Source organism: Epinephelus moara, chromosome 8 (genome assembly GCF_006386435.1).
Source record: "Epinephelus moara isolate mb chromosome 8, YSFRI_EMoa_1.0, whole genome shotgun sequence".
Classification (NCBI taxonomy): domain Eukaryota; kingdom Metazoa; phylum Chordata; class Actinopteri; order Perciformes; family Serranidae; genus Epinephelus; species Epinephelus moara.
The window spans coordinates 25,882,688-25,899,899 of NC_065513.1; the positions used below are offsets into that span (position 1 = coordinate 25,882,688).

General features: G+C 42.8%; 1 protein-coding gene across 3 annotated transcripts in view; it reads left to right on the top strand.

Moving 5' to 3' along the window:
* Positions 1 to 17,212, top strand: part of ccser1 (coiled-coil serine-rich protein 1) — a 184,946-nt gene that overhangs the window by 110,910 nt on the left and 56,824 nt on the right. The window contains exon 11 of one of the 3 annotated variants that reach the window (XM_050050501.1): positions 1,085 to 1,133. The exons of 1 other annotated variant lie outside the window; for it this stretch is intronic. In XM_050050501.1, the coding sequence (XP_049906458.1) occupies positions 1,085 to 1,133 (49 nt within the window). Of the gene's footprint in view, positions 1 to 1,084; positions 1,134 to 15,578; positions 15,612 to 17,212 lie in introns of all 3 variants that reach the window. One more of the 3 variants, XM_050050504.1, reaches the window with a different exon arrangement.

Here is a 17,212-nt window from a genome sequence, read left to right on the forward strand (position 1 = left end):
GCTCCTGTGCAGACGCTACATATTGAGGCTAAAGGAAAATTAATGCTGCTGGCCTATTAATAAGCAGTCAGATAAATGCAGACATCATATAGGAGTCCTCGAAATTAATAACTATCACAGTAGCAGGGTAACGGATTATCATTTAAATGCAAGTTTATAGACGAGCTGGGTTTTCTCTGGTATCTTAAACGAGGATGTCGTGTTTACTAATTGTATTTCTTCATGCGGTTTGTTTCACTGTTGCGGAATTCAAAATAATTAGTAACAGGAATAGAGCGTTGCCAGCTGGGACAACATTAATACGGATAGAAAATACCATGGAAATACTGTTATTTGGGCATTGTGCATACATGTTTGCACAGTTGCCTAAAAACGGTGTCCTTGTCTCATGGCTTCTAAGCACATTGTTGAGGAATTGGTATAACGTTTCTAGTTTTTGGCAAGCAAATAGCTGTGTGGGAACATGAAGAACACCCCTGTGTGGGAACATGAAGAACAAACCACCAGTATTTATAAACCCTGTACTTTGCTGCTGCGGTGTCACCCACTAGCTCTATTTTTTCTTCTGTTCATCAAAACTGGTGTCAATGACGCAAAGCACCTTACACTTTTCATCAGTATTACAGGAAGGAGGCAAGCCAGTGCACATTGCCAGCTCTTTGAATAGACAGCAGCAGACGTGTGCTGTAGCTGTGAGTGAGTGAATGATTGAAAGAATGAATGAATGAACTAAGTAGGCACCTGAAAACTGTACTTATAACTGTAGCCATGTATCTACAGATGACAGAATGACCCAGCATTCAACTCTGTATGCTGCTTTCTATCAATGACAGTGTATATACATTTGTTCGCTTTGCACAGACCTGTTTGCAGTTATTTACACGTAATGGGAAATGACAGTCTGCCACTGATAAATACACATTTGGGGGCAGGTGGTGTCAAAGCTTGATTTATGATTGCTGTGAATTATACCAAACTATTGCTTTCTTTGTTGATCTAACAACAACCTCCTCTCTGTTTCCGCCCCCCCTTTTCTTTTTTTTTTATTGGTTGCTCTTTGTGTCAACATGTCTTCTGTTTCCAGGGCATCAAGGCGCATGGGAGCGCCACTTTGTCGTCAAGGAGACAGCTGAGTGAGTGTCTGTGTTCTGATATCACCTGACTGGACGTGACTGTGTCTTGTAGTGGTCTACCTTAATGTACCGTACTAGATGGGAGAACAGGGGGTCTTGGTACTGAGGCTTGATTAATCTACACGGCTCTACAGGCTGATTAAACTCTGATCTGCAATTGTTTTACTTCACAAATCGGCTAATACGGTGCTTATTATATTTGTTTTCCACAATCATAATAAATGAAGTTTCTCAATGCAGTAATAATGGGGTTTTACACACTTTACACACTTGAGTTCAATAGTAATTAATGACTGGTTTAAGTGGAATGTACTCAGAAAGATGGCATATTAAAACAGACACTGTCAAAGAATCCAGTGCTGGTTATGTGAAGTGAAACAATAGTGGATGGGTTCAGGCGAGCCGGTTTATGTATCAGTCAATCCTGGTATGGAGACCCTCTGAGTGAAGAATGCCACCTGCACTGCCCTGTCCTGTAACGTAGACAAGAATGCTGCCTATTGTACCTATTTTAATTAATCCTACCCAGCGTGATGGTGACCTTAAAGGATATTGGCACCAGGATAATCCCTTTTCTGGTTTAAATCAATGTAACAGAACAGCTCTGTCTGTTGGAAGTCAATTTAAAGACAGTGTAAGATTTTCTGTGTTTTAAGTCAGAGGAGAGAAAAAAAATCTCTGTTCCATCATAAATCAGTGGTACAGATAATTTCTCTTTTATTGCAATCCAATGGTGCAGATCATTTCTGTTTTAAGCCAATGATCTTGACAAATGACACAGTTTCAGATATTGAACAATGTGAGGAACACTCAGGATTTAGGGTATTGGAGTGCTTGAAATGCAAAATCAAGCATACCTGAGAGATACTAGCTCATCTGAAAGGGACCAAAATGTGTAGTTTGCTCCAATACGCTAACTGTATCATCAACTAGGTCTCACTCCCAACTCGTCAAGTACCATACTCGGAACCCATCGGCTATATTCGGCGTCTGACTTCCGGTAGACGGTGATACAGCCTCTGGGGGCAGACCCCCGATTTTTTGGCGGAGGAGGCGAATTTCCATTTCCGACTTCCGTTTATATATAAGTAAATATGCTGAACCATTGCGATGGATTCAGAGTTTGCAGTGACGCCAATTATGTTCCGCCTTGTTAGTTCACCGCACGGGCCGTTTAACCTGGCAACAACTGCAGCCAGCTCAAACGTGATTCGTCAATATCACGCGGACTACAAACAGCCTACAACCAGCCTACAACCAGAAACCAGGGCTCTTCCGCTCTTCTTCCGGAGGCAAGATCTCCGGGGTTTGCCTACAGACTCTACATTCACTGAATGTAGAGTCTGTATATAGAGACTAGTCAAGTACCAACACGTGGTCAGTGGCCTGTGATTGTCAAACACCAATGCACCAAGGCACCCTTTAACAATGGTATGGAAGGTGACGGGCAGGGTCATTTGAGAACTCTACAACCAGCTATTGCAGTTCAAAGAACGCCCAAAACTGACATTGGAGGGGTACCTAGCACATCATATTTGATGTGACGGGCTAACGACCAAGTGTCTGTATATGACGAGTTGGGTGTGAGAATGCGCTGTTTTCATACATGCTGTATTTATAAGATGCTATTAGCTCTGTGCAGTTCTATAACAGAGACTGCCACATGGCGTCCTAACGACTAACCAGCCGATCAGGGTTTTGAAATTACAGTATACAGTCACCATGGTTTTTTAAAGGTGCACTTTTTCCCTCCCTCCCTTATTCTCCCCTCTATTTTGTGGAAATGTTCTCACTTCTGGAAACTCATTAACAGCCCTCCAACACAAAAAGCACTAAGACATGAGCTTATTGTAATTTGCAGTGAAAATAAGGTAGAGCTCATGATAATGGGTTTGCATTTTAAATACCGCACTGCACAAAAAAAATGTTATGTTGCAGGGGAGTTCAGGAATTTCCCAAAGTGAAAATGCCTCTGGGGAGGAAAGCTAAACAAAGTGTACTTCTTTCTCATGTCTCTTCCCCGCTTCCTGCCTACCTACCTACCCGCACTGTGCTGGATTGTACTGAAATTGAGCATGCCATTAAGAGCACCGATGTGTGTGTATGCAGTGTCCCAGCCCTCCTCTTCCTGAACATGCGTGAGCTTTTACCCTGTCTGCCATTGCACTATGAACTGTAGCCCCACCTGTCACAGCACTATAGACCCTCTTATTGACCCGTGTGCCCTGTGACCTTACCCAGACTTTGACCACATTCCAGTTAAACACACTTGATTGCGTAACACTAGCACACACATTCATACATGCACACACAGACCAGACTCCACAGATGCACACTCAATATGACACATCTTAAGTTAACCATAAAGTACAGTGGATGTGTTGCTGTCATTTGATTTGTGTGTGTGAGCGTGCACACATGTGCTTCTCAGGGATATAACCCCTGTGTTTGAAGGTCAATGCATAAAGAGACAGTAAGAGCCATTAGAGCATCATTTGTTTGCTCCATTTACACAAGGGCACCTACGCAGTTCCATGTCTGTGTACGTTTGTCTGTGTGTGTGTGTGTGTGTGTGTGTGTGTGTGTGTGTGGTTGAGTTATTTTTATACAAACATCCAGATTTGCTGCAAGGAATCCCTCATCATCTTTGTGTGTGTGTGTGTGTGTGTGTGTCCTGATGATTCTTTTTGCTCATTAAACTCTTCAAGGACTGACAGTAATGCTGTGCTGTTGAATTATTAGTCACTTCTGGACCTGTTGCAGGACAAACAACGTTAATGAGCTAAACACCATTTATTCAGCAAGGTGAAACCAGGTGGCAGCCACCATGACTAAGTGCTGAAGCCAGAAAAGCCTCATGATGCAGTTCTTATAATGTCCACTAGATGCTTGTGCCAAAAAAGACACAGACTGTATGTGCTGTAAATTAATGGAAGAGACCCCTGACTTCTCTTTAGAAGTACAAAGGCAGTATTTTTCTCCATAGCAACAGCTAATTGCACCTGTTTTTATGTGTGTCTTGGCGGCAATTTTGCAAATTATAGCTCCATCAAGGAGTCATTAGGGTTAAAGAGGTGTGTGTTTGGGCCAAATTTGCATCTCAAGCAGTGACAAAATGCATGATGCTCATTCACCAAAGCTGAGCTCCTTTTAGGCTCCGCCAACTTTGGATTTTCATCCTCCAGACAAATAGCAATGTGGCGCTAAAGTCTAGGCATCATAAAGCTGCACAGACACCACATCTATTCTGCAGTCTTAAAACTCTGACTAAAGCTGTAAACTGTTACATTAGGGCGAAGGGTTTTGCAGTGCCTCATAAAGGCCTGACAGAAAAGCCTCTAGGTGGAGAGCTGTCTGAACTTTCATGAATTAATTTGAATTGTAAATACATTGACTCTTTGATTCAGTGCCTTCTAAACATACATCTGTGTTTGTTGGTTGCCCGGCAAAGTCAGTGCTTGTGTGTGTGTGTGTGTGTGTGTGTGTGTGTTTATGGGGCTGGTAGAGGTGGTTCGCTTATATCGACATAGTGAGACGGGGTAGCAGGTGGAGAGAGTAAAAGAGTGTGTGTGTCTGCGTGCGTGGGTATTCAAGCCTGCCCAGTGGCAGTCACGCCGAGATGAAAGATTCTTTTACCCAGGTGGAGGACGCATGCCGGAGGAAATGTTGTGTGTGTGTGTGTTTTGCACATGTGTCTGAGTTGTCCCTTCCAGAGTTGAATGAGGGCAAGAGCGAATCCCTATTTTGAGTGTTTCGGCATGTGTGCGTGCATGTGTGGCCGTATCACGTCTTTGATCCTCTGTTTTGGGTACCCATTGTGGTTCCCTTGTTGCCTGCCTCAGACAGGCAGATGATAAAGTACAGGTGTGTGGGTGTGTGCATCTGTGGATGTGGTTTCCAGCTAGAGACAGATATTGTCAAGGTAAAACTGGATACATCCAACTGGCCCCTGCCATCTGCAGGTGGTGCTTTTGAGAGGAGGCGGAAGCCAAATAATTCCCAAAAACCACACTGCACTGCCATACAAGAACCTCAGAGGTGGGAAGCTGTCTGTGTGGGTGAGTGTGTGTGTATATTTGCGTGTGTGTATCCACACATGAGGCTAGCTCCAGTGCTGGCTAGCTGCCAGAGCACTTATCTAACTCTGATCCACAGCGCTACTCGCTGTGACTCCTAATTATAGACAGAGGCACTCAAACAGACACATATACACACAGTCTCTACATGCTCTCCTGTGTACCATTCACACTAATGAGCCACTCTCCCTGAGGAAGTACCCGCACTCCTTTCCGCTCCTTGATAGCGGCTACCAGGACCACCTTCAATGCCCTCCTCCCTCCTAATCCTCTACTTGGAGAGAGGAAGTTGGACCCATGCATACAAGGGGACGCAGAGACATACAGGGAGGCTAAGTTAGATAGAATTAGGGATGTAAGGACATAAAAAACTGATGCTGGGAGACGTTTGAGAGCTGAAGAAATGCAGCAAGAAATGGAGCAAAAAACAAGAGGATGAAAGAAAGCTGCTGTGGGGAGCGGAGGAGATGAGAGAGATGGACTGCCAAAAAGCCAACAGATAGAGATCATGATGAGAGAATGGACGACAGGGGAGTTGGAATGGCTTGTGAGAAGAGCAGAGAAGGAGGAGAAGAGATGGAGAATATTTGTTCTGTTTACTTATTGAGATCCAGGATGCATGATCACAATCCCCCCCTGCAGTCCCACAGGCTTTCTCTGCCTCCCTCTATCTTTCTGACTCCCTCCCTTTCCTTGTTTCCTCCTTTATCGCTCTCTGTGTTTTCTCTCCTCTTTCTTTGTCCACACCCCCTCTTCCTCCTCCTTCATATCACATCATGGCGAGGATGGCACTCAGTCAGCTGCTTAGATCCTTCAGCATTGAGCTCAGGTTGCATTAGCTTGTTATACATCACCACGAAATATGTTTTATTCAGTGAAAGTATCCTCCTGCAAAATACCGAAATTGTAAGCAGAAGCCCAAATCTCAAGTTGTTTAAGTGAAGGCAACATTACTTCTCATGTTTACAGATAGCCCAAGCATTAACAAGCTATTTACAGCTTCCAAACACAGCTTTTTTAACAGCTGTGCTGAAATTCTGTTTTCAGATACACCATACAGTGCATTTAACTTGCCTTACACAGCCCTTAAAGCTTAATGAAATATTCCCAGTTAATCTATAATTAGTCGTCTATATGTGTCTTCTTCCTGTGCCCTCCAAATAACTTTATCAAGGTAACACCACCTCCTCCTTCATCTATATGTAGTGCTGACAGAAGAGAACAAAGCAAACAGAACAGGACAGGACAGAAGGGACCGCGGTGGCTACTGCTGCGTGCCTCTCTTCCCGGCTAACCCCACCTAGCCCCAGGGGCAGCACAGTGGAGAGAGGGGGCTGTCGGCAGAAGGTGTGCGTGTGTGGGTGTGTGTGTCAAAGACAGAAGAACACAGAGAGAGAAAGTGTGCATGTGCTTGTGTGGGAGTCTCTGATCTGTGCCCCCATGTATGGCTCTCTCCCCCACGGGCAGGGCAGAACGGCGCAGGGAGGCGGGCACCTAACTGGGCACAGATGGCAGCAACAGACAGGGACGGTGGAGACATAAACACGTTAATAAATAATTATCCGAACAATGACACCGGCTACACCGGAGTAGGCGGGAGGGGGACAGAAGGACAGGAGGGGAGAAGGAGACTTTAAGGGGAGGACATGAGGAAAAGCCAAAGATGAGGAGAGGATTTGAGAAGGCCAGGAGGAAGAGTGACAGAGAGGGTAAAGGAACAGGACAGGATGGGAGGATGGGAAGGGGGAGGGAGGTGAGAAGCGGGAGGAAGTAAAGAAAAGTAGGAGAAGCAGTCAAGTCAAGGACAAGGGAAATAAAGGACAAATAAAATAACAAAGGCGACTGTGGACGAGAATAAAATGTGTGAGCTCCAATAAACATTAACAGCTGTTGATATTACAGACACCATATGAGAATGGTAAAACTTAACAAAGACTAAGCAGGTGAATTTTGAGCTGCTACTTTACAGAGTCCACAGATCTGAAGTCCATTGGCGGTTTGAGTATCAAAGAGTTCAGGAGCTACTGTATAACCTCAAAGGCATGGTCTCCTTTAGCTTTACGCATGGAGCTCTTATAAAGGAGTTAAAAGGATTGGGCAGGGTTACTAGGAGAGCAAAATCAAAACAAAAGTATTAAAGGAAATACAGGGTAAAAAGAGCAGAGGGGAGAGAGTCGAGTTTAGAGGAAAAGATGAGACAAGGTGAAGGATATAGATCCATGAAGGTAGGAGAGAGGATAATGATAAGGGAGTGGGGAGGGTGGGGGGGAGCCAGATACTGTACTTAGAAAGGAGAGGTGAAAGACAAATGAAAGCAGAAAAAAGTGAACAAAGTTGTGAAAGCTTTTGGAGGATGAAGCACCCAGTGTGGTATGTAGGCCTGTCACCATAACTTTGCTTTTGCTGGACAATGTATTGCCCCAGACATTATTGCCATGAAAGATGTTAACGTCGTTTTGAGACCATTTTATGCCACTGATATAATTGTAATAACACAATAATGCAAGTGTGCCCTTTCAAAGAGCAATAACCTTACAATTCTCAAGAATATTCAGACATTGGAAATGGACTGTGAAAAATTGGTGCCAGTAATTAACGTCTGTTGATATAATATCTGTTAACATATACAAGAAAGTATTTATAAAAGTATTTATTAAATTAGTACCTGGGTAGTGACTGAAAGAATGAGACTGCAGATACAAGCGGCTAACATGAGTTCCCTCAGAAGGGTGGCTGGGCTCAGCCTTAGAGATAGGGTAAGGAGCTTGGATATCTGGAGGGAGGTCAGAGTGGAGCCGCTGCTCCTTCACGTCGAAAGGGGTCTGTTGAGGTGGACCGGGCATCTGATCAGGACGCCTCCTGGGCGCCTTTCGTTGGAGGTGTTCTGGGCACGTCCCACTGGTAGGAGGCCCCAGGGCAGACCCAGAACATGCCGGAGGGATTATATATCTCACCTGGCCTGGGAACACCTTGGGGTCCCCCAGGAGGAGCTGGAAAGCGTTGCTGGGGAGAGGAACGTCCGGGGTGCTTTGCTCTGCCTGCTGCCCCTGCGACCTGGCCCTAGATAAGTGGATGAAACTGGATGGATGGATGGATGGATGGATGGATGGATGGAGTACCTTTATAGCAGTTTAAAATCTGAAATTACTTCGTTTGAGTATTATAACAACATTTGGCCAGCAAAAAACAAAATCAAGTGATGCCACTTGTGACTAATAGACAAGCTTAAAAAAGCTCCAGCAGGGCCGTCGGTGGGTTAGTGGATAGAGCAGGCGCCCCATGTACAAGGCAGTTGCCGCAGCGGCCCAGGTTCGACTCCAGCCTGTGGCCCTTTGCTGCATGTCATTTCCCCTTTCTCTCTCCCACCTTCACGCTTAACTGTCCTATCTATAAAGGCAAAAATGGCCCAAAAAATATCTTAAAAAAGCTCCAGCACCACTGCAGTTACCTCCATGGAGCTGGGCGGTTTTGCTGGTGGATTTATGGAGGGAGGCATGAAGTTGTGTGAAGATAAAACTACAAACAATGGACTTTTTAGCTCATTGCAAGGGGTTGGCAAGCTAATGATCATCAGGACTTTGACACTCTAAAAACACAGCTGCAGGCTACCGGACACTGGTAAGCTATGCTGTGTCGTCTTTGAAGAGTTTTATTTTTCTTTGTACTCAAGTAGGTGAATACACTGTGTGTAGGCAAATCAATGCACCAATGTCTATAATGGTTTATGCTGGCATCGTGTTGATGATATTCTCATGTAAACAAACACGCATGAAGACACAACTGCCAATATTGAGGTCAGCAAAATGATCGCGGTTATGTTCATGCATTGTATAATAAGTCCATAATGTAATGACAGGCCTATGCGTGTCTAAGTGTGTCCCCAAGTTACCAAAAACACCAAATATGCCAGGCTGAATTTTGGAGAAATGTGTCTTTAATGAAAAACCAAACATTCAAAATGATTGACGGAGAAGTACAGCCAGAAAAACATGACTTCTTGGGTTTTAATATATGCGCAGTGTGCGCTGCAGCGCCCGTGTGTTTCTGCACAAGTGTGTGCCATGTTGCTGACCTATAACTGCTCTTATCAGTAATGAATGAAGAGAGGTTCTTTCTGCCTCTTGGCTCCCTCTCCTCTCCTTCTCGAACTCTCCATCTTTCCCTCTGTCCTTCTTTTTTTCATCCGCCACCTGTTTCTCTCTCCCCTTTCGCCTCGCCATCATTTTCTCTCTCCCTCCTGCTCCTCCCAGCTCTCCAGCCCTCAGTACCAAACACGATATCTGTGGTCACATATTTATTTATTTGAGTAGCAAGTTTACATAATTAGGAGCCCAGAGTTTGACTGTAGCAGGCGTGTGTGTGTGTGTATGTGTGTTGGTGCTTTCTGGCTCTCAGCCCTTTTAGATATGTTCCAAAAGGTCGAGACCAGATTAACATTTTAACTCAGGCGTCAAGAGGCATCTTTCTCTCTCCTTCCCTCACTTTCTCACTTCTTGCCCATTTTGACTCTATTCCGTCTCATTTTGTTTCATATCAAGTCTCATTTCGCTCATATATATATGTAATGTTCCCTCTACTTGATACAGTCACACTGTGTTCAGCACTCTATGGTAACTTAATTGTGTGCCATATTTCCTCTTTACTATGCTGCCCTCTGTGCAGCCTTCCTTGCATTCACCTTGAATGATGAATTCATAATGGCTCACATCCTCATTGGATATTCTACAGCTTTAAACGTATCAAAAAAGTGAGGGCAACAATGAAATGGCCACACTTCTAGTCATTATTCTTTCTTATCGGAAGGAGCATTTTCTTTGTGTGCATAAGCGTCATAATACTACATGTTAGACTGAAGCAGCACTGTTGGGGGGGCATTTATGCAGGGGCACTGATTAATGCATGAAATTTTTCTTTTTTAAAGATTATTTTTAGGGCATTTTACCTTTTTTTTGTGAACACTAAAAAAGAGACAGTAAGGGGGGATGTCCACCGAAGCAGTTTTTCCTGGGGCCAACTTATTATTTTAACACCAGCAGCATGATGAGGCATTTATCGTCTGCTCTGCATTGAGCACTGCCCGTTAGGCTTTTTTCTTTTTCCTGAGCACTGAGAGTTGAAAAATCCTCATCCCTCTGTGAAAGGCTGTGCTCGTCACTGTTCAAACACAGTTAAAGAGGGATAAATGCCACGAAGACCAACAGTCACGTTACATGCAAGTGCTGAACAACAACAATGGAAATGTGGTACTTTTCTGTATATATTATATACAGTAAACTACCAATGAAAACACCATAAAACTACAATAAAAACAGTGAACATAGGCCAAGACCAGATAAATCAGAGTTTGTAATAAAGCTAAATAAATAATAAGGTTGATTAAAAAAGGATAGAAACTAGACACACAACAGATGGACTGTTAAAAAAGCCTTCCTGTAATAGTATGTTTTGAGGAGTGTTTTAAATAAAGACACCAAGTTTGCCAACCTAAGTTCCTCAGGTAAGGAGTTCCACAGCTGTGGGGCTCTAACGGAAAATGTAGGAACGGTTAGGAGGGTCCTACCTGAGGAGTGCAGTCAGCAGCTAGACTCATAGGGCGAAAGTAAATCTATAATGTATGTTGGAGCAAGGCCATGTAGGGGTTAAAAAGTAATTAATAAAAGTTTAAAATCAAATCTATTCTTAACAGGTATCCAGTGTTGCATTGCAAGAGTGGGAGTTATATGGTCTTGTCTACTGGAATTAGTTAAAAGTCTCGCAGCCAAGTTTTGAACAAGCTGGAGACGGGAAGTGACCTTTTGGCTGAGCCCTGAATGAAGTGAATACCTGTTATCCAGATGTGATGAGATAAAAGCATGAATTACTTGTACAAGGTCTGCTTGAGATAAAAAATGTTTTACTTTTGCAGTGTTTCTAATTTGATGGAAGCACAATTGCACAACCTTGGTTATTTGTATGTCGAAACATAGACTCACAAGTCAGTCTTTAGACGCTTTGCTTAACTAAAGACTGATGACATTCTCCTTGATTTTGTGTTTAGATGGGCGGATACAATTTCAGAGTTTAAAAAAACTCCCTACGTTGCAGAACCAATAGTAAATCTACAGGGCGGTCCTTCGGTGGCTCACTGAACTCTTGTGCTTGTAAACATAGTCCCACTAGAAACACGTGTAGCGGTACAAAATGGCTCAGCCGTGCTCACAGAAAACGCCGTCAAAGTTCAGTGGATGTTTGTCGCGTTTGCAGCGACACATTCTTGCCAACTAAAAGAAACAAACATAATCTTTTACAAGGCCATGACTCATCCGTCCGGCCGGACTATAGAGGGAATCGCCTTGTTGTTTACAAATACTTCCGGGTAGAAAACCAGCAGAGCTTTTATATAGCCTATATATCACATTTTCACATCACTGCATCACCATTTGGACTAATCCGATGTTTGTAAAGTCTATAAACACAATGATTGAACAAACATTACTATTTCTGTGTGCACGTTTAGCTGGGCTAACCGTTAGCTGTTAGCCCTGTTAGCCGTTAGCAGTGTCTGTAATAGGTAATAACTCATTAAACGGTCTGTGAAAAAAATATCTTTTCCAGCGGATATCTTAGTTACAACATGATTGAGCTAGCAAAGCAGTTTTGTGTTGCTATGTGTGGTATTTATTCAGTTTTGGGAAATCACGATGTCTAGAAAGCATCAGTGGCTGCAGCTGACAGGGACAGCTAACAGCAGCACCAAAGGTAACAGGACGTCATCTATGAAACTACTCCAGTTAGCTCAATAATGTTGTAACTAAGACATCCGCTGGAAAAAATATTTTCTTCACGGATGAGCACACGTTTGATAAAAGAGGAGTTAAATCTCTCGGCATCCATTTTCAAGCTCTCTGTGTGTTTGTTTCCTTGCAGACGAGAAAAGGGGGAGCGCACATTTCCGAGAAGGCGTGTCCTTTTCAAAAATGCAAGAGGCGTTGCTTTGTTGCCGGCCGTTTTCGCCGGTGTGTTAAACACACTTTAGAAAGGAGTGTCCCCAGACTATCAGAAGGCGGAGATCTCTGATTGTCTGGTGTCGAGACTAGTCGAAACAGAGCTCAGAGTCAAAGATGACACCCAAATTGCGGGCAGGGTGCTGTACATTGGAGGACAGATTACCAAGGTTCTTTTTTAAATCAGAGGTTAAAAAAAGAAAATGACATCAGATTTGGGCTCACTGAGCTGTAGGAAGTTTTTTGATATCCAGCACTCCATATATGAAAGACAAGCCATAACAGAGAGACTGTCACTACTAGTCAGTGGAATATAAAGTTGTGTGTCGTCTGCATAACTGTGGAAATTAATGTTATAACTACGAATTATCTGATCCAGAGGAGGCATATAGATAGAAAACAGGAGAGGACCCAGAATTGACCCCTGGGGAACACCACCAGAGAGATGGGGCTGGAGATGAGGAATATCCTCCCATTACAACAGCAACAACAACATTTATTGATTTATGTTCTCCCGAGAACCCACATAGACTGGCAGGTCCGTCTTATGTCCTAATATGTTTCAGCCTTCCCGTCACCCAGAGCAAGTACTCTATGTTGTGCTGATGTTTTTAATTCAGCAGGTATTCAGTGTCATGGCAACAAGACGCAACTAAAGCTTCACAGCTGAAAAATGCTGCACCTCAAAAGCACTCTCAAAAGCTCTCAGCTGGGCACTTCCTGAGGAGCGCCTGCTGGGAAAAGAACGCCTTAGTGACATGGGGCTTTAAGATGAGGGAGAAAGAGAGGGGAGGATGTGTAGCAAAGGGCCTGGGCTGGGATCGAATCTGGGCCGCGGTGGTAAGGACTGAGCCTTAATTGTACGTGCTTTACCAAGTTCAGCTACCGGAGCCCAAATATATTTAATCTAATTGATATTGATATAATAATTTTTAACAAGAGCAAGGTGCAACAATGGAAAAGAAAATCATTGAAATGTATCACTCCTATTGATTTCCCTCACCAAAAAAGTGTTTAATTTAATTTGCAGTAGGTGTTTAAGACTGAAAAGCAGCACAGTTGAACTTTTCTCCCAGAAAAAGCTACGGCCAACAGTTTTTGTTCACACAGGCAGAAAGAATGACAAATAAGAGACACAAGCCCCAGATAAGAATTACTTGTTTTCAGATGTCATAGGATGTAATCTCATCTCAACATGTACTGCCTGTAAAGTTGCACGTTACTCTTAGAAGATTGTAGCTTGCTCCTTTCGATGACAGCAGCTGTCTGCTTGGCTCTACAACAGTTACAATGGATTCCAACACAGCCCAGTTTCACAGTGAAAGCAACTCAAGGGCTCCTGCATAATCCACTCTTCTGTCCATTCCTGTGTGCAGTTTGTTAAAAACACTCCAAGTTTTCCACAAAATATGCCTAAATTTACAACGTTTGATATCTGAAATTAACTTAAGCAGACATAAATGCATGCTTGTCATTTTATATATAGGGTTTCACCTGTTATGAATATTATAAATAGCAGAATATTCTGTCATCATTTTATTTTTTGTCCCGGCGACAGCGATTTCTGTGCCAGTAACATAACAACATTATTGCTGAACACAGCGCTGTCTGCTTTAAGAGACTGGAGTACCCAGTGTGTCTCACCACCTATAGATAGAGTATGAGGCCATTTTCAGAAATCCTAAATTGAACTGGCATCTCCACTCCTTATCCTGTCGTCCTGGTCTTTGATCCTCCTCTCATCTGCCACCATTCTCTGTCCCTTTTCCAGACCTCCTACTGTCTTGGCGTCCTCTCCAAGTGCTGCTGCCTTTTATGGCTCCTCGCTGTCTCTCTTGCTCTCTCTTCTATCTGTCTTCACTCTTCTTCCTCAGATCACCATTACCTCTACTGACACAGTTTTCTTGTCCTATCCCCCTGTACATATTACAACTGATGCTTTTATGTGTTTGTTGCGTGAAAATACCATATGCATGATGTTCTTCTGAGTGAATGTGAGTTTGTGTATTGCTGATTTGAGGGTAAGGATGCACATTAGCTAGACATAAACTGCTGTTGAAATGACTTTGCTGTACATTAGATCCAGTTTAAGCCCTCTCCTTGCAGGTGGAGTCCTGAGAAAGATAGTTGATATTTGAACTCAGCATCCAAACAAATAAGCCCCTCCCGTCAGGGCGCCTGCAGGAGCTCCAGTAATATCTCTGATGTTATTTACGTTTCATTACTATCGCAGTGTAGCTCTGATCCTCATGGGTGATGATGTGGAAGAGGGAGAATAGCTGGCTTAGTGTTGTCTGGAGTGCATAGTGTTGTCCGAACCACTTTGTTTCCCATTTACAGAGCCAGGGCTGTGTGTGAACACACACAGAGTGGACAGCTAGCGGATCGTGATATTAATCGAGATATTAACTGAATTTGACAAAAGGTGTATCGGATTAGAATGGCAGGCTCTCCCGTTTTTTGTTTTTTTTTGCTATTTTTAGTAAGAAATATGGCACATGAAAAGAGAAAACACTGTCTGTTTAACAATGCGGATCACAGTTAAAAAACAAAAGAAACATAATAGTATAATCAAAGCACAGTGCTCACCAGTGGATCAAAAGAAAAAGAAACTACTTTCTGCATTTTAAGGTGTAATCATACACTCCACCTTTAACATGCTGCTTTTTTACACATGTATAACAAAGCCCATTTTCTTTCGCTGTGATATTTGCTTTTGTATGTGGGTCATGCACATGAAGCACACACTCAAGCACAAACAGACAATCACACAGATTTCTAATGGCTCTCTTACTGTCACATGTAAGCTCTTTGTGTTATTGGCTCTGCTCGTCATAAACAAGTACAAGTACACTTAGTCTCTTGAACACTCCTCTGAGATTCACCATGCTTTCAGGAGCACTGTTGATAAACCTTTCTTCTTTGTGAGTGACTATTGTCTGCATGTCAGTGTGTGTGTGTGTGTGTGTGTGTGTATCAGCTAAATTCATTTTTGAACCGTGTATGTTTTGTGTGCTTCAATACATACTTTCTATTGAGAACTAAAACGATTGTAGTCATCAAAACATCTTGTTAGGATTTCTCATTTTCAGCTCCCACTTATTTTATTCTTCACAAGGCTTTTGATGTACTCAGTAGACACATGTCCTTCATTGTGCTATAGACTGTGGCTTGTGTGTTTGTGACCACATTTGCCCGTGTTGTTTCCTTTCCATTCAAAACGCATCTCCGTGCTCCTTTGTGTGCCTCCCCATCTGTGTTCATCCATGTACGTGTAGCCATTTATGTGTACTCCATGTTCCACCTTACTCATCTCACTGCGCCATCTCTCTTGTCTCTTATGTGTTTCCATCCATATGTGTCTACCTCCATTTGTCCGGAAGCAGTAACCAGCATGGTATGACGGCGGAATGAAACAGGTATGGGTGTCTGGGTCGGGTCAAACTACAAACCTGGGTCTGAAAATTGCTTTCTCCCCAACATTATTTGTTTTACTTATTGTATTCCAGCTATACGTTCAATATTCTATAGCAGGAAACCATCCTAGAAACAAGTTATGAAATCCATACGAATAACTTGCTCTTTTTTTAGCTTTCCATTATTTTTTGTAATTGATTGATGTAGTCTGGCAGGCCATAGACTATGTAATGGTCTGTTCGCCCTCTAGGCAGGGATAAGCTCACAACTGGCCCAGGTTTGTACTGTATGTGCCATCTGCCATCTATCCATCATTTATCTAACCATTCATTGCTTAGCCTGTTTCTCTCTCCAATCAAGACAGCTGAACATTAGATTTACCTTCGTTATGGTAAATGTGACCTCATGGGTGTATTCCAAAGCAATCTAATTCTTTGTAGGTCTCAGTGCTCTCAAGTGGCTCTCTCCTCCCTGCCAAGTCTTTCCTGTCCTCTCAAAGATGGAAATCAAATTCCATCTGTATAGTCTCACGGTGTGTGTGAGGATACAGAAAACGTGGAGACTTAGAAAGAAGACAGTGATGGATTAGAGCAAGACGGCCACTTTAGACTATTGAGACACTTTTTTTTAAGTATTCAGTCACTTGAGCAATGATTTAATGTTTAACTGTGACAGAATAAAAGATGTATCTGTTTTGATTTCAGATGCTGATTTCTAGTCGCGCTTCCTCTTTGACACCATCCATACTAATAAGTGCGAATTGAAAATGACCTTTTTATAGCTTAAAGTATTTACAGATAGATTTATTAACTCAGACGCCGGCTTCATTGTCTGTCTGTCATAATACAATGAGAAAATTATATTTTGATAATCCTATTATGTCAAGTTTAATGTACTCAAAATAACCATAATAATCAGCATTCATCACTTCTTGTTCACTCCCAATCAGCATTTATTATTTGTTGTCCGTCGTACATGATTCTCTTCTGATTGATAGAAATGAATCAGTTTGACTCAACAGTGATTTGCATGCCCTAACAACCTGTCTACAGGTAATTCATACTGAGCGAAGCCACAGGTTGGCTGTTTTGAGTGATGGCAGGTGATTTGCATTGCTGTGATTGCATTGCCCTGCTGGCAGAGCTGGGTGTCATATCTCATCTCCAGTCAAATTTGTCACTATATCTAAATCTAAATTTGTTGTTGAGCTGCACTTTGCACATCATGCAGTATTTATACATGTGGCCGATGTACCTGAGCACATCAATTAATCAAAAAGGTAATGTTTTGTTCCTGGAGAAGCTGATATACTGTAGTTTTGTTGTTCCACATTGTCTTTGTTTTCCCTTCCAGTAAGACTCAGCTATATTTTACCATCTACTTAAAGGTACAGTTCAGATTTTTTGAAGTGGGGTTGTTGTCAGTGTATTACCTACACTAGATGGCGGTCAGCACACCACCAGTTTGGAGAAGGTGGCAGGCACTACCACTGCAAAATGGAAGTTAGAGCATCTTCAGCTTTTGTGGTGTCAGATTTCCCAGAGCAACCGTATATTCGAGCCTTGTACAGTTATAAGAGGAATATAAATCAAATTCCTACGTA